At 34.7% G+C, this 16,690-nt stretch overlaps 1 protein-coding gene across 2 annotated transcripts in view; it reads left to right on the forward strand.

The window, feature by feature from the left end:
• The first annotated feature begins 679 nt into the window (after positions 1-679).
• KCNT2 (potassium sodium-activated channel subfamily T member 2) overlaps positions 680-16,690 on the forward strand; it is a 362,366-nt gene continuing 346,355 nt past the window's right edge. For both annotated transcript variants that reach the window (XM_081298140.1, XM_081298141.1), the window contains exon 1: positions 680-858. In XM_081298140.1, coding sequence (XP_081154266.1) covers positions 764-858 — 95 coding nt within the window. In that variant the 5' untranslated portion in view covers positions 680-763. The remainder of the gene's footprint in view (positions 859-16,690) is intronic.

A 16,690-nucleotide genomic window follows, 5' to 3' on the forward strand; every position in this document is an offset into this window, starting at 1 on the left:
GCTCTGGGCACCTTGCACCCCGCTTCCCAGAGAAAAGTCTGGAGCCCGGAATTCGCTAATTAGCTCGCCCCCATTGGTTGTCCCCAGGCACCCCCATTCCGTCACTGTGTTATGCTAATGAAGGGAAGGCTCATTGGCTGGGCCTCCAGCAACAGCTCCGCAGGACGAGTGCGGGGAGAGCCGGGTTGGCGGCGCCTGGGGCCAAAACCCCACCGGGTTTCCTCCTGCCTTCCCTGGGCCGTGCGGGGTGCACGCCCTCCCCGGGGACCTGCAGCCCTGAGGACGCCCTAGCTGGAGGCTCTTTTACCTGCCTTTAGGAAAGTGCCTCACCTTCTCGGGCGCTAACTGCCACCCCTCTGCCCTCTTTCTAGGCACCGCGCGTTTTTTCTTTTTTCTTTTTTTTCCCCGGAGAAGTAACTTTTGCATCCCGCCTCCCCCCCAGTCCTGGGGACCAGAGGCGGTGCCCAGCCTGGGGGCGGTTCCTTGGCAGCGTTGATTCTAGACTGAGCCAGACTTTTGCTCCAGGGCTGGGTTTGCATCATCCCATCACACCCTCGGGAGAGAGGAGCCAGCCCCCTTTCCAGCCTCGGCTTCCGGCGCTAAGCCGACCCCTCCCCCTCCTGTCCCCTTCCCCTCCTCGCATCCCTCTTTCTTTTGGCCTTAGCATTCTACTCATCTCCTCCCTCTACCCCCGCAACATCTTCTTTCTTTCTCCTTCCTCTTCCCCGTTTGTTGTTTGATGCTTCCCACTCTTTGAGGAAGAATGGTTGATTTGGAGAGCGAAGTGCCCCCTCTGCCTCCCAGGTACAGGTTTAGGGATTTGCTGCTAGGGGACCAAGGATGGCAAAACGACGACAGGTGAGTGATGTGGTGCAGTGTTGTTCTGTAAATACTGCTGAAAAAGAGACGGAGATGGGAGGGCTGGGGAGGGGGATGGAGAGAGCCAAAAGGGAGACGGGAACACTGGGCGAGGGAGTAAAAGGGGCTCTGATGTGTCTCTCCATTTTGACTCTATAGAGCCAGTTGCTATAGATGAGGAACTCTTTGCCTTTCCACTTTCTTATTCTTGCGATGCATTTATTGCATTTATTCGATGCTTATTCTTTGTCTGTCTGTGCTTTCCTCGGGTGTGTATAAGGCTGTATCAGAGGTACCAGCATCCAAATGGCACACAGTATCAGTGCCCGAGAATTTTCACTGTTTTTCTTAGGTGTGGTTAATCCATCTCAAAAATTTATCCAAGTTGATCGAAAAAGCACTTTGGAAACTTAAAATCCCCTACACCTATTCCCTTGTTTCTTGTCAGCTTTTTCTTGACTAGGTGTCTACTTGTCAGTAGGAATTTTATACTGTTTAAACATTTGGAGTTCTAGGTAGACAGTTGGTTTTAAATACGTAACAGGTACTTGGTGGATATAATAACCACTGACCTAGAAAATAATTACTTTGAACATGTAACTGTGACTGATAATGATGTCTCTATAGCATAATGCTTTTCTATGATTAGTATAATTTTAACCTAAACAGTTTGTCTCAAAATAAAGTTTCACAACTAGAATAATTATGAGGAAAATATCGCTCATGTGTTTTAGCAATCGCACTGCTGCTTTGTCCAGTTGAACTTATGAAATTCCTCTTGGTATCTCTGTCTCATTATTTAAAGAGCACTGTGTTTCATTGAATTCAGTATTTTTCTGGAATAGTCATTTCATGTATCACATGCCACACATGTTTTTAAAATAATATGTGTGCTAACTTAGCTCTGAGTTCAATTGAAATGCTTTCCTGAAGTTCAGTTTGGCGTTAATGTTCTGTTTGAATTAAATAAAAGATCCACTATTGGTCCAATTAGGAATCCCCCTGCAGTCACACTGTGCAGCACACCTTTCTTCCTTTCCTTACCTGCTGGACTTCCAATGTTAACTCTTAATCCAGTAACTGGGGACTTTATCTTGGACATCAGTTATGAACATCTTCCTTGATCTCATATTACTAATTTAAAATGGATATTTTGTAGAGGATAATATTTCAATTAAATCTCTTCTTTTTAGTAAAAATGCATATGTTGGTTAAAAATTTAATGAAGAAATAACCTGAGGTATTATTCAGTATGCTTGTGAATTAGGGTATTCTGGTTAACTGTATATAATTACAAGAATATTTAAACAAGTTTATAATGCTAATTGACATGTGGATAAACTGTATTAGCTTAGTTAAATGATTATTCAAAGGCAGATTCATGTTAATTGAAATTGAATTTATATTTATTTCAATACCTTAGAATCATCAAGTAGAATGGAAATCTTCATTGTAGAAAGTGTGAAGTGGGTTGACTACAAGAAGGGCATACTTTGGCCAAGGTTTGCTTTTTAAGTGTAATATCCAAGATGTTAATTATTCATGTGTTTGCCCTTATTTTTTTAAGGATGTTGCAGATAATGTCAGTAGTTAAGTCTTTTGTTTAAATAGGACCTAAAGAAATCACTGGTATATTGAAAAGTTTTGCACAGTCATTTAAAATTTCTACTGTAATAGAATTTATGCTAGCCCAACTTTTAACTTAAAAATTAAGCCACATTTACTACACAACTAAATATTAAACATTTTCAAATGTTTGACCATTTGAAAAGATGTAACTGATTTTGTTGTTTTATAAAAATTAATACTGCCAATTGGGTTCCAAACTAAATCTTAATTGTTAATCTTTGAAGGCAAGATCCTTAGACTCAGAGAGACCCAGATTTCAATCTTACTGAGTAGTCTTGAGCAACTAATTTAGCCATTATGAGAGGCAGTGATTTTATTTTTGTAGTGGGAATATATACCTCATAAATGTCTATCTCATAAAATTGTGACAAGAAGGAAGAAGGAGAGGCACAGGACTAACAGTTGGTACTAAGACTGCCAAGTGCTTTACTGTGCTGTGTGTTATCTCAGTTAATCCTCAGATAATCCCTGAATTGAAGGTATTTTATAGAAAAGGAAACTGAGATTCTGGGAAATCAACTATTTGTCTTGGTTCATATATCTTAGGATAAATATGACTTGAGCTCAATTCGTTGTGACTCAGATTTCTCAAGAAACTCAAGAAAAAGGGAAACTTTTCAGTTTTTCCCCTTAACTCATTGAGTTTGTGGCAATAATATTATAGCACCTAGCATGATTCATTAAATATCGGTTCCCTTCTTCACTTCTGATTTGTTCTGATTTGTAGTTTGAATTATTTTTTCTTCCAGGATCCCAAACTAATTTGCAGTAAGTAAAGCCATCTCTTTTATCTTTAATAAGGTGAAAGATTCCTCTTTGCAATTAAGTCTGAGTAGCAATCTTATTCTACTCAGTTATCATCTTGGATGGATTTCCTACAGAGTTGAACACGGAAGACTTTTAGATATGAGTAGGTAGACAGCTTCCACCAACTAATTCTTTAAGTGCTCTGCTCTTGTTCCTTATGCTACTTTCTATGAATGCTTTGTTTCTGAGGTTCTCTCTCCCCTGCTAACTTCAGAAGCATACTACACCTGCATAGTGGAGAGCAAGCCACAGTTCTCCAGAGTAAGTAGGGAATTGTGTAATATATACCTCAGTTGCCTTGCTCCTTGATTGAGATCATTCTGAAGCCTGTTCTACCTGGTGTCCAACAGGACTTAGCTCCAGGTTTTCACATTGATAACTGGCTTAATACCTCGAGTTTGCTGGTTTGGAACACTCTTTTGCCCTACTGTTACTTTCTGGAGCCATTGCCTAAATAAACTTCTTATTCTTCAGTCTTAGCTGAAGTTCCACTTCTGAGGGAATCTGAATCAAGGGGTCTGTCTTCTTCATTTAGAGTTGCATACTACAAAGGATGGGGGAATTGAGTTCCACTGTGAGAAGACAGACACTTTCTACTTGATACTTGTTTTTTGAATTTTAAGCTAAACTTTAGTAGAATATGATTGATTGATGTGAAAATAAGTGAGGCATATGATAAATGAATGGAAAGGAGTTGTGAAAGAGAAAATACTGATAAGCCTTTTAGGATACATAAAGTGTATATTCCACACCATAGACTTTCTTTGAAACAACCTTGGATAGATAGGTCTCCTAAATTTATATTGTGTTACCTTTTGGTAGGTAAACATATCCTCCAACACATATATGTAATAAATGAATAAAACACACATATACACACATGTATAGTATGTGTAATAGATATGTAATGAATATTTAATATATTTAATGGATACAGATGCATTATCTCAGTGCTATCCTTATATAACTACCTCTACTTTAGTTGCATTCTGATATCTGAGTAGAAGGAAACTGAGTTAGACACAGCAGTGCAGAGAATTTAGCATGTGGATAGCATTAGTTCTAGGATGCCATGAAGTAAGTTTGAGGGCTGCTAAATGATCAATTACTTATGCCTTGGGGATGTCTGCTATATCAAATGTACATAAGATGCACGTTGATTTCTTTGGCCTCCTGAGTTAAAAACAAAAATCTATTACAATGCTTTAAATGTCTTTAGTGGCCATTTATCCATTCGGTAATACTTGAATGCTTGCTGCATCTCAGGACCTCATTAAGTTAGGTTTGGGAAAAAATGCAGAAATATGAAACAGTGCTTCTAGCTAAGGAGGTGGCCTTCGATGTAATTAGAGGTGAATTTTCCCCAGAACAATGGCAGAGTTGTTTATGTTATGATGATGTCCTTGTACAATTTCTTTTTTAAGACTGTCAAGAAAATCCTTCATTATTTGTAGATAGTATATTCAGCATTTGCTTGAAAATAAGATAGCCAAAGTCACCACATTAGCAATGGCTCAAGGTATTCAATTGATTTTGAATATGATATTTAGTTTTCATTGTTATCCTATGGTTGACATATGAGTAGAGACAATCTAGCTGATTTCATATGGAAGACATTCTGTGATATGTATGTAGACTTATTGTAGTATTAAAATCTATTATTTTTTTTGTTTTGTTATTTGTATGATTTATAAAATAACAGAGATTTGGAGTATTCTTGTGCAGTTAAAGATAGATAGGTGTCAGGTTTTTAAACACCTTCAGACAGTTAATACAAACCCTTCTCCTCTTTCACCATTGCTTAGTAATTTTAAATTTAGAACACATTGCACTTCATGTGAATAAACTTTCACAGTTCCAATTATGGTCAATGGATCATTCTCACCTGTAGTCTTAAAAGAGTAGGCCATTTATTTAATTAAGACCATTCTCATTTTTTAAAGTCAAGTCAATGGTTTCAACTTCAATAATTTTAAGTATATCTCTCAGGTTTTATAGCAGCATTTAAAAGTAATGCAAGTCCCCTAGGATTAAAACATAAAAGGATTTGAACAAAGAGTACAAGTCAATTAACAACTTAAGAGGTATTGTAAAATAGAGAAAATATTTGAATAGCTTTTGGAATATGTGCAATTTTACTTATTATAGGTTGCAAAATATATTAGTGTATGAAGTAAAATTAAGGGAAGTGGTTTTCCATTGGCATATGGGAAAATTTTATCTCCCCAAATAAATTATATTTTGTTTTGCAGAGTAGCCATTTATCATGGAGTATTTTTTCTAAGTTTGCAAGTTCAGGTCAATAAATATGCTTTTAAGATATTTTGAGTGCCATTAAATGAATAAACTTTTTTTTCCTTTTTACTATTTAGTTGTATAATGGAATTACCCACACATATGCAATATCTGTAAAAATGATTTAACATTTATTTTTCTAAAAATAATGTAGATAATTGTGTGCATTTAACACTGTCAGTTATACTAAGATCAATTTTTGTGAATAAAGCAATAAAAATTAGCAACTGAGGTAGACATTGGTGCCAAAGACCCTTTAAATATATACAATGTAATTCAAAAAATTCAGAGAAAAATATGATGATGATTACTGTTTTTCAGTAGTTACCAAAATTTGACATTCATATATTATATAAAAACAGGATCCTTTCCCTTTGATCAACTCATAAAACATTGAAATGTGGGTTTTCAAGTTACTTAGAATTTATTTTAAAAGTTTGAGTCCATTTAACCACTCTCATATACCCACTTTCTGTATTTAGATATGTATTAGTAATACCTGAGAATCTTGCACTTTCAACTCTGAAAATATGTCTACATGTAATAAGACTTGGACTGGGGAGTTTAGAATGCAATAATATAAATTTCTACTTAAGTTTTGTAACAACACTTTCCACTAAGTAGTCACCTGCAGCTTCAAATGGGTGTTGAGGATGGATGCAAAACATAGTGATATCCAAGGAAATTATTTCACTAACTTAATTCTACCAAAATTTTAAAATACTTTTTTTCCTTCTCTGTTATTAATATAAACTTCTTAACATTAACTTTTGCAGAAATAGATTTAAAAGAAAATATTAAAAATATACAAATGAAGGCTAAATACTCTTAGCTAAGTGCTCTTCATTTTTGAAATAAAATAAAAATTGAACAATATATGTGTTAACATATACCAGAAACTAGATCATGATTTTATTTCTTTGCTGACGTTAGCACTGAATATTTCTGTGGACTGTAACAATTCATGTTCCTATTAATTAAACTGTTTCAGAAATTCATAAATCATTTTGTCATTGATGGTCCATCTGTTTTTTATTAGTGTATTTATGTGTTGCTAATGCCATCTTACTTCTGCACCAGGCTTGCCTGATCTATCTTTGGAAGTAAAAAAAGAGTTTTATACACTGAAATTTAACCAGTTGCTTTATGTACTTACTGTATGAGATTACATCAGTCTGGGTGTCATCCCCACCCTCCAATACCTCCACCCCCACTGAGGATGGAACCCAGGGGTGTTCTACCACTGCAGTGCAGGCCCTTTTTATTTTCTGAAGCAGGACCTCACTAAGTTTCTGAGGCTGACATTGAATTTGCTATCCTCCTGCCTTAGCCTTCTGAGAAACTGGAATTATAGGCCTAGTCTGTCTGGCCTTTTCTAAGTAATATTTAATATTCTTCATCAAGATTTTTTAAAAACTGAGACTTTTCCTAAATAATTAAATTTTTCTCTGCAAAAGTAATCAAAACCAAAGATAATGATCCAGCAAGATGATTCATTTCAATTTTGACATTCCTTGATTATATATGGGATTATGGATATGGATATATATATATAACTTTTTATCAGGTATAGAACGCAAGGGCGCTTAACCACTGAGCCACAATCCCAGCCCTTTTTTCTTTTGAGACAAGATCTTACTAGATTACTTATGGCCTCCCTAAATTGCCAAGGCTGGCTTTGAACTTGCAATCCTCCTGCCTCAGCCTCCTGAGACACTGGGATTACAGTCATGGGCCACCATGTTTGGCCATATGGGATATTTTTATGAATCACCAAAGGATCTTAATCATTAGATAGCAATCAAGCTGCAGTTTATGAAAAGACTTGCAAACATTGTGAACTCTAGTGAACAGAATAAATTATGTCCATATTGATAGCAGTATCTCCTCAAGTTCTTTGAGAATAGGATAAATATAAATATAGCTATATTATTGAAGAAAGAGGATTTTTAGATAAAATGGCTAGGAATAAAAATGTAAAATGGGTCAATTCAATGTGGTAAACCTGAAAGTATATTGAAATAGATCAATGTATAGGGTCATAAAATTGGTACAATCTATATAAAATTGGTGGATGACCATCATAATAAGCAGGTTAATATTATCTCTGTATTACTAAAGTCAGTTCTATTTTTGCAAATAACCTCTCCCAGGAGAAAATTCTGACAGAGTTGTGGAGAACTGGGTCTTTCTCTTTTCAAAGTTAATTCTAACCCATATAAGAACATACTATACAAAGCTTAATCCCATTGGCATTATTCCTTTATATGCATTAAACAACTACCAACTATGAAGAAGGACACTAATTAGTAGGAATCAAATCATGAATGGAATGGATCCAGTTCTGACAACAATGAAATTTGCAGTAGTAAAATCAGACATTAATTTTTTAAAAAATTGCAGAAATAGACTTAAATATGATTTTGATGGGCTACAGAGGAAAATTGCTAGATGCTGTGAGAAGGCAAGACCTTGTTTAGTCCAGCAGACAAGTGGGTGGTTTGGGAAGTTTTTAAAGAAATCTATGCTAAGGATAGGAAGATGTTAATAGGTGAAATAGGAAATAAACATGTCAGGCTAAGGCCAGGTTGTTGAAAGGGGCAGCAGAAGGAGATAACAAAGCATTTTCAAGGAACTGAGGAAAGTTGGGGGTCTTTGGAGGTGGGTTCTAGAGTTCAGTAGACAGGTCTAAGCGGGAGAATGAAAGATAGGGTTTATGTGGAACTTCTTCCTGGAGTCTTCCATAGTTAAAGAATATGGGGGGCAAGGTTGGAGTTCTGCCAAATTTGATCCTTGGTCCAAAGTCACAATTGCTCAGGTGAAGTTGTAGGTGGGCTGCAAGTAAAGGCAGGGAATTGCTACCCTTTTGCATATTGATTGTGCTTCTCAGGTGTAGATGTATAACCAGGGCCAGAAAATTCTGGAGAAGTGGTAGCTATATGGGAAGTTATTAAAGTTGCAATTATATGACCAAACTATGTGAACAAATATGCATAGATGTATATTTTACTCTTGCAACTAAATAAAATATAAAAACTGTTAATCTGTCAAGTACTTAATATAATCTGTATTAAATATTTAAAGCTAATATATAGTAATAAGTAAGTTATTTTATTCTAATTAATGTAGAAATCAAGAAATGTACCACTAATCAGAATCATGAATTTTGCTTTGTCAGCTAAACTGCATTATTAATTTTTCATTGCCTAAAACAATCATTAATACTGGCAACTATCCTAATATTATGTATTATGTTTCTGTAGTTTTCTTAATTAAGGATTTGTGTATTAAAGAACAAAAACTACAATTCTTTGGGAGCTACTGTTTCCTCACATGTCCTATATCTAGCCATCTCTATCTCGCCAACTTAAAGCTTTGCTCATGTATAGTTGATCTTGTAATTTGTTCCAGAATCTTGATAATGGAAGATGCTGAACCACTGGACATTTGGTTGCATATGTCTCATGTAGAAAAGTGATCATGTGTATGTTTGAGGCAGATTAATAGAAATCAAGATTCCACGAAAGAAAAACACTGAGAATGGCAATGGATCTTTTGCATCTCATTATACAAAAAGAAGCAGAGGAGTGCATTCGATTTCTGAACTTGCCTCCTCAATAACTAGGTACAACTAGAAAAAAGTGACTCATAAAGAGTCATAGATGTATATAATTTCAAGCGAAGGAGGAACTGCTGCACATACTTCGGAAAAATAAATCATTTGTGTTAAATAAATCAGTGCACCAGTGGTGTTAAATTTGCCTCTTTTGACTAGGAAGAGGAGATTCCTTTAGAGCTGGAGGTGAAGAGGTTAGAGCTTGGAACGTCCAAGTTGCCTGAAAGAAAGTGCGAAAATGCTTCCAGATTGGGGAAGACGAGTACGGGAATGAAAGGAGACCCAGAAGAGGGAGATTTCTCTTCACAATTTCAAATTGAATTTTGCACTGATGATATTTATCTTCATTTTTTTTTTTTTTTTTTTGGACAAAGAGAAGCAGGGAAGGAAACAGGAACAGAAACCCAACTGTCAAGCTTGACTTATCTGTAAGGGACAGTGGCTGGCAGCAGTCTTCCAACTCTTGACCCCTTTCCTCTTTACAGTCTTAGCTTGACCTCTCTGCCAAGCAGCACTTCAGTGATTTCAGCATTTGCAATTATGCCACTGCTTTAAAAACTGAGAATCATTTTTCTCTGTGTATGCATTCCTTGAACTCAGACTTGTATTACTTCCAATTTTCACAGTATGTAAATATGTGTAAGAAATGGACTTTGCATACAAAGCCAAAAACCACAGTGAATCCAAGACATAAAGGACTGCTTGTTCTTGGCTTTCTTGTATTAGACTTACACAGAATCATAATGATGAATTGTTATTACAAAGGTACACTTAACCCATCTTGTAAATCAGTGTGTGAATAGGGATAAAAGCGGATTAACACATTTCAACCTCATTTAACTCCCTGTGGGAAAACTTGTAGATTGTCCACATGTTGCAAACAAGCAGTTATTAACAACAGGAGCCAGATGTGTGGTTTAACAATGGACAGCCTGCTGTCTCAGGTTTGTCAAAATTGAAATACTACTCAATCCCCTAGGAATCAGATAGGGTGATCAGCAAGCTGCCCAGGTTTCATTAAGGAGTGACGATAATGGCTTTGGTCACGGGCCACACCATGTGGTTATTACACTGGCAAAGTGTAGATGGAAATTTTCAGTGATTTGTTTGTATACCTTACCTATATCCCAACAAATGATTTCATGTGTATTTCATCTATATCCACTGAAAATTCAGAAGATACAGTGAAAATAGATGGTAGTTTTGAATCTAGTATTTATTATTAGATGATGAGTGTTACAAAGACCTTAGTATGTGACAAATGTTGTTCTAGGTATGTTACATATATTATTAATGTTCACCAAATTGGAGGAATTCTATAATTTTTTTCCACTTTACAGATGAATCACTCAAGGTATAGAAGTATATAACTGTTCCAACATATTACCCATAAGAGATAGAATCAGAATCTAATATGCTTACCAACTATGTCTGTAACATATATTAATATCATTTAATGCTCTTGAAATAACAGAAGAAACAAAATACAACAAATATAAAGACTTATCAGGATACAAAAATCACAAAATTTTTCATTTTCTAGGCCAGTGTAACAATTGCTAGTTTAAAAAGAAAGTTATATAATTTTTGAAGTCAGCAATATTTTTAAGAAGGAAACTTTTTCTCCATTAAGTGTAGCACAGTGTTCATTGAGTCTAAAAAAATGGATTGAAGTAGAAAATTGGCAAAACAATCAAGACAGAGATTGCATGTTTATTTATTAATTTGAAATAGACTTATCATAACTAGTATCCAAGGAATAAAATAAAAATAATAGAATGGCTAATGTGAAAAAAATAGGTGAAAAATAAGTGAGATCGGAGCACACATGAATCACAGAAACATCATGTAAAAACTTTTGTTTTGTGGGCTGGGATGATGGCTCAGTGACACAGCACTTGCCTTGCACATGTGAGGCACTGGGTCTGATGCTTAACACCACATAAAAATAAATAAAAATAAAGGTATTATATCCATTTACAACTAAAATATATATATATTTTTAAAAATCCTCTTGTTTTGGGAACTTTGGCTAGGGTCATTTCTTTGCTACTTTAGTTAATCCACAACAGTTTTCTCTCTCTTGCCGACTGAGTTCATTCAGTTCTTTGCATCAGGACTTTGGAGTTCCCTAAAATATTTGTCTACTTCCTAAAATATTGTACCTAAGAGCAATTCATTTTTCTGAACCAGTGCATTGGTGATATTAAAAATTCACTTGCAGGGATGTTATGAAGTTTAGTAGTGATAATGCAAAATTACTTGATTTAATAAGGCTCAACACTTAGGCCAGTCTGTTTGTGTGCTTCATCTTTTCCAAAGATTTGCAGTGGTTCACAGAAATATGTGCAGTATAGCATAAAATAAACAGAAAACACAGCAGAACACAAAGATAGCATGGGGAAAAGTTAAGTCAGCTCTAGAGCCAATTCCATGAGTTCCTATATGATTGCTAGAGGTGGGTCACAAAGTTAGAGCAAGAAAGAAGACATGATTAGTCTCATAGGATGAGAGAAAAACTGATATTTCAGGTGAAATACAGTTTTTCCTGATGTTCAAATTTAAAGGAATTGTTCCTATGGATCTTTGGTTAGTGTACAATGTCCTTACCTACTCTTCTATCATAAAAGAATAGCAAGTTTTATAAGGCTTTTACAACATTCTTCCTGCCAGGTGTTGGTGTAACTAGAAAGAATTATCTACTTTAATAAATCTACAGGACCACAAATAAATGCATTTCTGATGTATCTTGTAGGACAAAATATCTTATAGAAGAAAACAGGGAACATGTGAAGTTCCTGATAGATTATAAATCTTTCATGTAATCTTCCCTAAGTATTTTTAAATGCATATGAATTTGATTAATATTTAAGAATATAAAGAGGTTGTAATTATAGTCTTTGTTGAAAACCTGAAGTAGAAATATAGTTGAGATTAGGATGGTCATCCTTCTATGGAGGACCTATTAGGATTCAATCAAAACACAAGCTCAAATTGTGGCGATTTTCAGTTCCTTATATAGTTTGGCAGAATTAATTTATGTTCTTTTTTCAAAAACCCTCAAAGTAAGTGTCATACAATTACATATTCTACTGAGACTTGTTAATTACCATGAATTTAGTTATTTATTTATCCCATGTACCTACATGTGATATACACACATATATTTATGTGTATATATACACACATCTATATCTTTATCTTCATATCTATTTCTTTATATCAATTGCATAATTACTATAACCAGCTTTTGGGTTGCTCATTTACTTTATAAATGACCTAAAACTAGAACATTTTTACAATTTATCCAAAACTGCTCAGCATCACAATAATCATCCCAAATTTCCATTTCAAAACTTTAGTTTTATGTTACTTTTCAGCTTGCTTTAGTTATTGAGCTTCACCTTTTCTTTCCTGATAGTGTTTCATATTTTCTTATTAAAATTAGTTTCCAACTTGCCAGTGTATCTCATTATTCCAAGTCTGTTTTGTGCACTCTATGTCTAATAATCTTCAATGCCCAGCTCATGACTTGGTTCAACCTGTAGGTTTTCATTATAATCTTCTTAAACATAATTTTGCCCTAGAATATTTATGTTTTAAAGGCTGTGCTATGCCACTAATCCTTATTATATGAAACTTAAACTGCTCAATTGAACATTCAATTCATTAATTGACTTTTCTTCTGAAAATGCTTTTTGAAATTTAATGGCTGGAGTTATTCCCAGAACTATTCTCTCATCTTCTATGCTGATGTGCCTATGGGTGCCTTTGTTTTCATCATGCCATTATCTACGGCTGTCCTGTACCTCTTCACATCCCTGTCATCCCCCACTGTGTGACGAGACTCTAAACTGCTTACAGAGTTAATAATGAGATATTTGAAATCAATATTCAATCTATATTCAGAGTAATTCAGTATACTCAATGTGTCGTTGTGTTGTTATATAGTTAGGCTCATGTTTTTGCAGGTATAACATAAAACTTACTAGGGAAAAAGTTTTATCTTCTATTCATTTTGAGTCTTCCTACATTATTTAACATAAGTAGTTTATACAAAGGATCCAAGAATTTTAAATCTATAATATAAGCAAGATATTGCCAAAATAAAAAAGTCACAGCTATGAATATGTATGTGTACCCACATATATAGAGTATTATAATAAAAATAAGAGGTCATTTGAATTCAAGGAATTTTTTTCCTTCTGTGGAAACAAAATAGTTTTTTAATGCTCATTTTAAACTGAGGTATTGTATTTTAAGTCATTTGATTTGAAAATGTCTTTCCCACACCTAGTTTAATATTCACAATGAGCTTTCCTTTGGAAATAGCAAAGCAGAATGTGCTTCAGTCCATAATTCATACTGTGACAGTTCAAATAACTGTTAAAGTGAATTCTGAAATTTACATGGAGAGCTGCTCAGTGAAAACCATCAATCTGCTTCTGACAGCCAGCAGTGCCATTGTCCACGGGACTTGTGGAGGTGTTGTAAATGATCACCTCCATCTCACACAAAGATAGGTAGTGATAGTAATATTTACTTGGGTGAACAAAATGGAATTTTTTCTTCTTTATCTTAAATCCTGTATTTTTCTTTATTGAAGGACAGTGCTTCTAATAGTTTAGGATCTGTTTAGTGTTTTATTGTGAACATAAATAAAAAATTGATTTCTTGAATAGAAAATATGTGAAGTGTACCCATGACAGTTATCTAAGCAAGTCCCAAGACTGAATAGAAGGCACATTATTTTAGAACATATATATTCCTATTTTTCTTTTTTAATATATATATTTTTTAGTTTTAGGTGGACACAGTATCTTTATTTTATTTTTACATGGTGCTGAGGATTGAACTCAGTGCCTCACATGTTCTAGGCAAGCGCTCTACTACTTGAGCCACAACCCCAGCTCCATATTTCTATTTTTCTAAGTACCAAGTTAGATCCTTTCCTGATTTTGTTTGTTCCATGTAGTGCCCACTTTAGATTAACTCAGTTCTCCTTTTCAGTACCATAAAGAAGCTTGTAAATACTCTTTTTACCCTTGCAGCCTTACTATGACATGAAATGTAGGAGAAATAGAAACTCTAATTACTCACAGAACTATGTAATTAAATGTATGTCCCCAAAGAGGACTAACTAAAATGCTTATTACAATGATCTCTGACTTGCAGATTCTATTCTGCTTACAAAGTATTCCAAGTAGTATTTCCTTTTACGAAGGAAGTTTTTTGTGTATCCCAAATTATGTTCAAAATGAATTTCATTTTTTTTTGGGGGGGGGCTGCTGGGGATTGAGCCACGGGCACTTTACCACTAAGGAACTTCCCCAAACCCCTTTTTTATTTTTAATTTTGAGATGGGGTCTTGCTAAGTTGCTTAGGGCCTTGCTAAATTGCTGAGGCTGGCCTTGAATTTGGGATTCTTCTGCTCAGCCACCTGAGTCGCTGGGATTCATGCATGCACCACTATATCCTTCTCAAAATGAACTTAATTATGCTATTATAGGAAGTGGGAGTAATGTATGAGAGGTACTTGAAGGCTATGATCTCACCACTATTGAGAGTATATAGTGTGGCAGAGATAAGACACATAGAATACCTATTATGTAAATTAGAATATGGCACAAGGGATGTTAATATGAAAATAATGAAAAAAGTCTGCATGGATAGAGAATCCTGTAGAGAAATTAAATTTTATTTTTTGCAATTCATATATTATATATAATTGTAAAGGCCAGCCCAAAGTCACAATAGGTGAATCTTCCAGATCTGTTCTATAAAAAAATTCAGAAAATAGATCCAATTGTAAACAACAGTATATGTGAAGATTGGTACCACATCTTATTGGTAGGTTGGGGCAGACTCTAGGAGAATTTATACTGAAAAGTGAAAGAGTGTAATTTTTTTTCTTTTATAGCATGATTGTTAAAATGTTTTGAATAAGGAGATGATGTGATTGAAGTTATTGCTTTAGTGGAATTAGTATTTCATAAGATTGTGGAATGGTTTGGAAGTGAAAAAGTAGGGAGATTCATTAATTTAGCTACTTCAATGAGCTAAAAAATGTAGGACATTGAGAGTGAAAATGACAAAGAAAAAAAATCCCATACATAAACTTTTGGAAGGTGGTTCAGACTTGAGAATGGATTGGGAAGAACATTATTGGTGCTGTAAGATGAGAGGAGATTTAACAAAAGGAACAACTGTATTAGTGTTGTTTGTTGTGTTTTTTAGTGCAGTTTGATATCATTCATTTCGATTATAAATTTCAGAGGATGAGCTTTCTAACATGTAATTGATACACCTTCCAAAACACCCAAGAAAAGTTCTACTTAGCACACTCATTTTCATTATTGACCAAACTTAATTCAATCAAACAAGCGATAGTTAAAGCAGGACCATGGGTTATCTATTCTGATGCCTCTGAAAATAAGATATCCCTAACTTCCACTTAGTACAGAAAAGCAAATAAGGTAATTATTATATAGCATGCTATATAAAAATAAAAAGTATGAACGAATTAGAGTTAACAAGAAAAACAATTGTGTGATTATGTGCACATAATTTATATAATTTATAAAAGTTAAATATTGGATTTAAACTCCTTTAAATTTATTGTCTTTCTGTTCTTCAACATATGATTGAGAAAGTGATCAATCCATGTGTACTTTATAGGTAGAAAATTCCACTACAAAGAAAATTCCACTACTATATACAAATAAGAGAAAATCTCTATTGATTCTTTCACTTAATAATCACAGAAAAGCCAGCTAAGATATCCTGAATAATTAATACACTCAACAAAAGAAGGATTCTGAAACTCAGGGTTGACCTCGAAGTCCTAATTTCTTTAATTTTTTCCTCAGCATCCCTTGATATATATGTTGTTTCTGGCTCTTGTTTCCCTTACTGCTAAATGGCTACTCTGATGTTCAGGTACAGAGACAGAGAAGAGAATTATCCTAGAGTATTTCCTCTCTTAAATGTGAGAACTGTCTTGCTAGAGGCATACCAACAGATTGATTTTCATGTGCCTATTGGCTAGAATTCTCTTGGATTCCCAGGCTATGCCAAACCAAACCATGGTAAAAACAGTGAGACCACTATGAGTAGCTTAGAATAGTTACATTATTGTCCTGGGAGAAGAGGTAGACTCAACCTCCTCTGAAGAATTTTACCATCTTAAAGAGTGTGAATCAGGTTTATTCATGGAAAAGTGTGTATGTGTGTGTGTGTGTGTATGTGTGTGTGTGTTTTGCTAAGTGGGTAGGAAGGGATGGTAGGGATGGAATAATGGTCTCATGAGGTTCAGAAATCATAATTTTTAGTAAAAGCATACGTCTTTAATCATTTTATTGTTTTTTTTTTCACTTCTGGGAAATAATCAGAGAAAATTATAATTTTGCCGGTATTCCTAATTCCTTTCTTGACAAACAGAATGGTCCAAAATGTGAATGTTTTGATACTCCCTTGTGGCAATTA

Source organism: Spermophilus citellus, assembly GCF_964194105.1.
Source record: "Spermophilus citellus genome assembly, chromosome: 6".
NCBI lineage: Eukaryota > Metazoa > Chordata > Mammalia > Rodentia > Sciuridae > Spermophilus > Spermophilus citellus.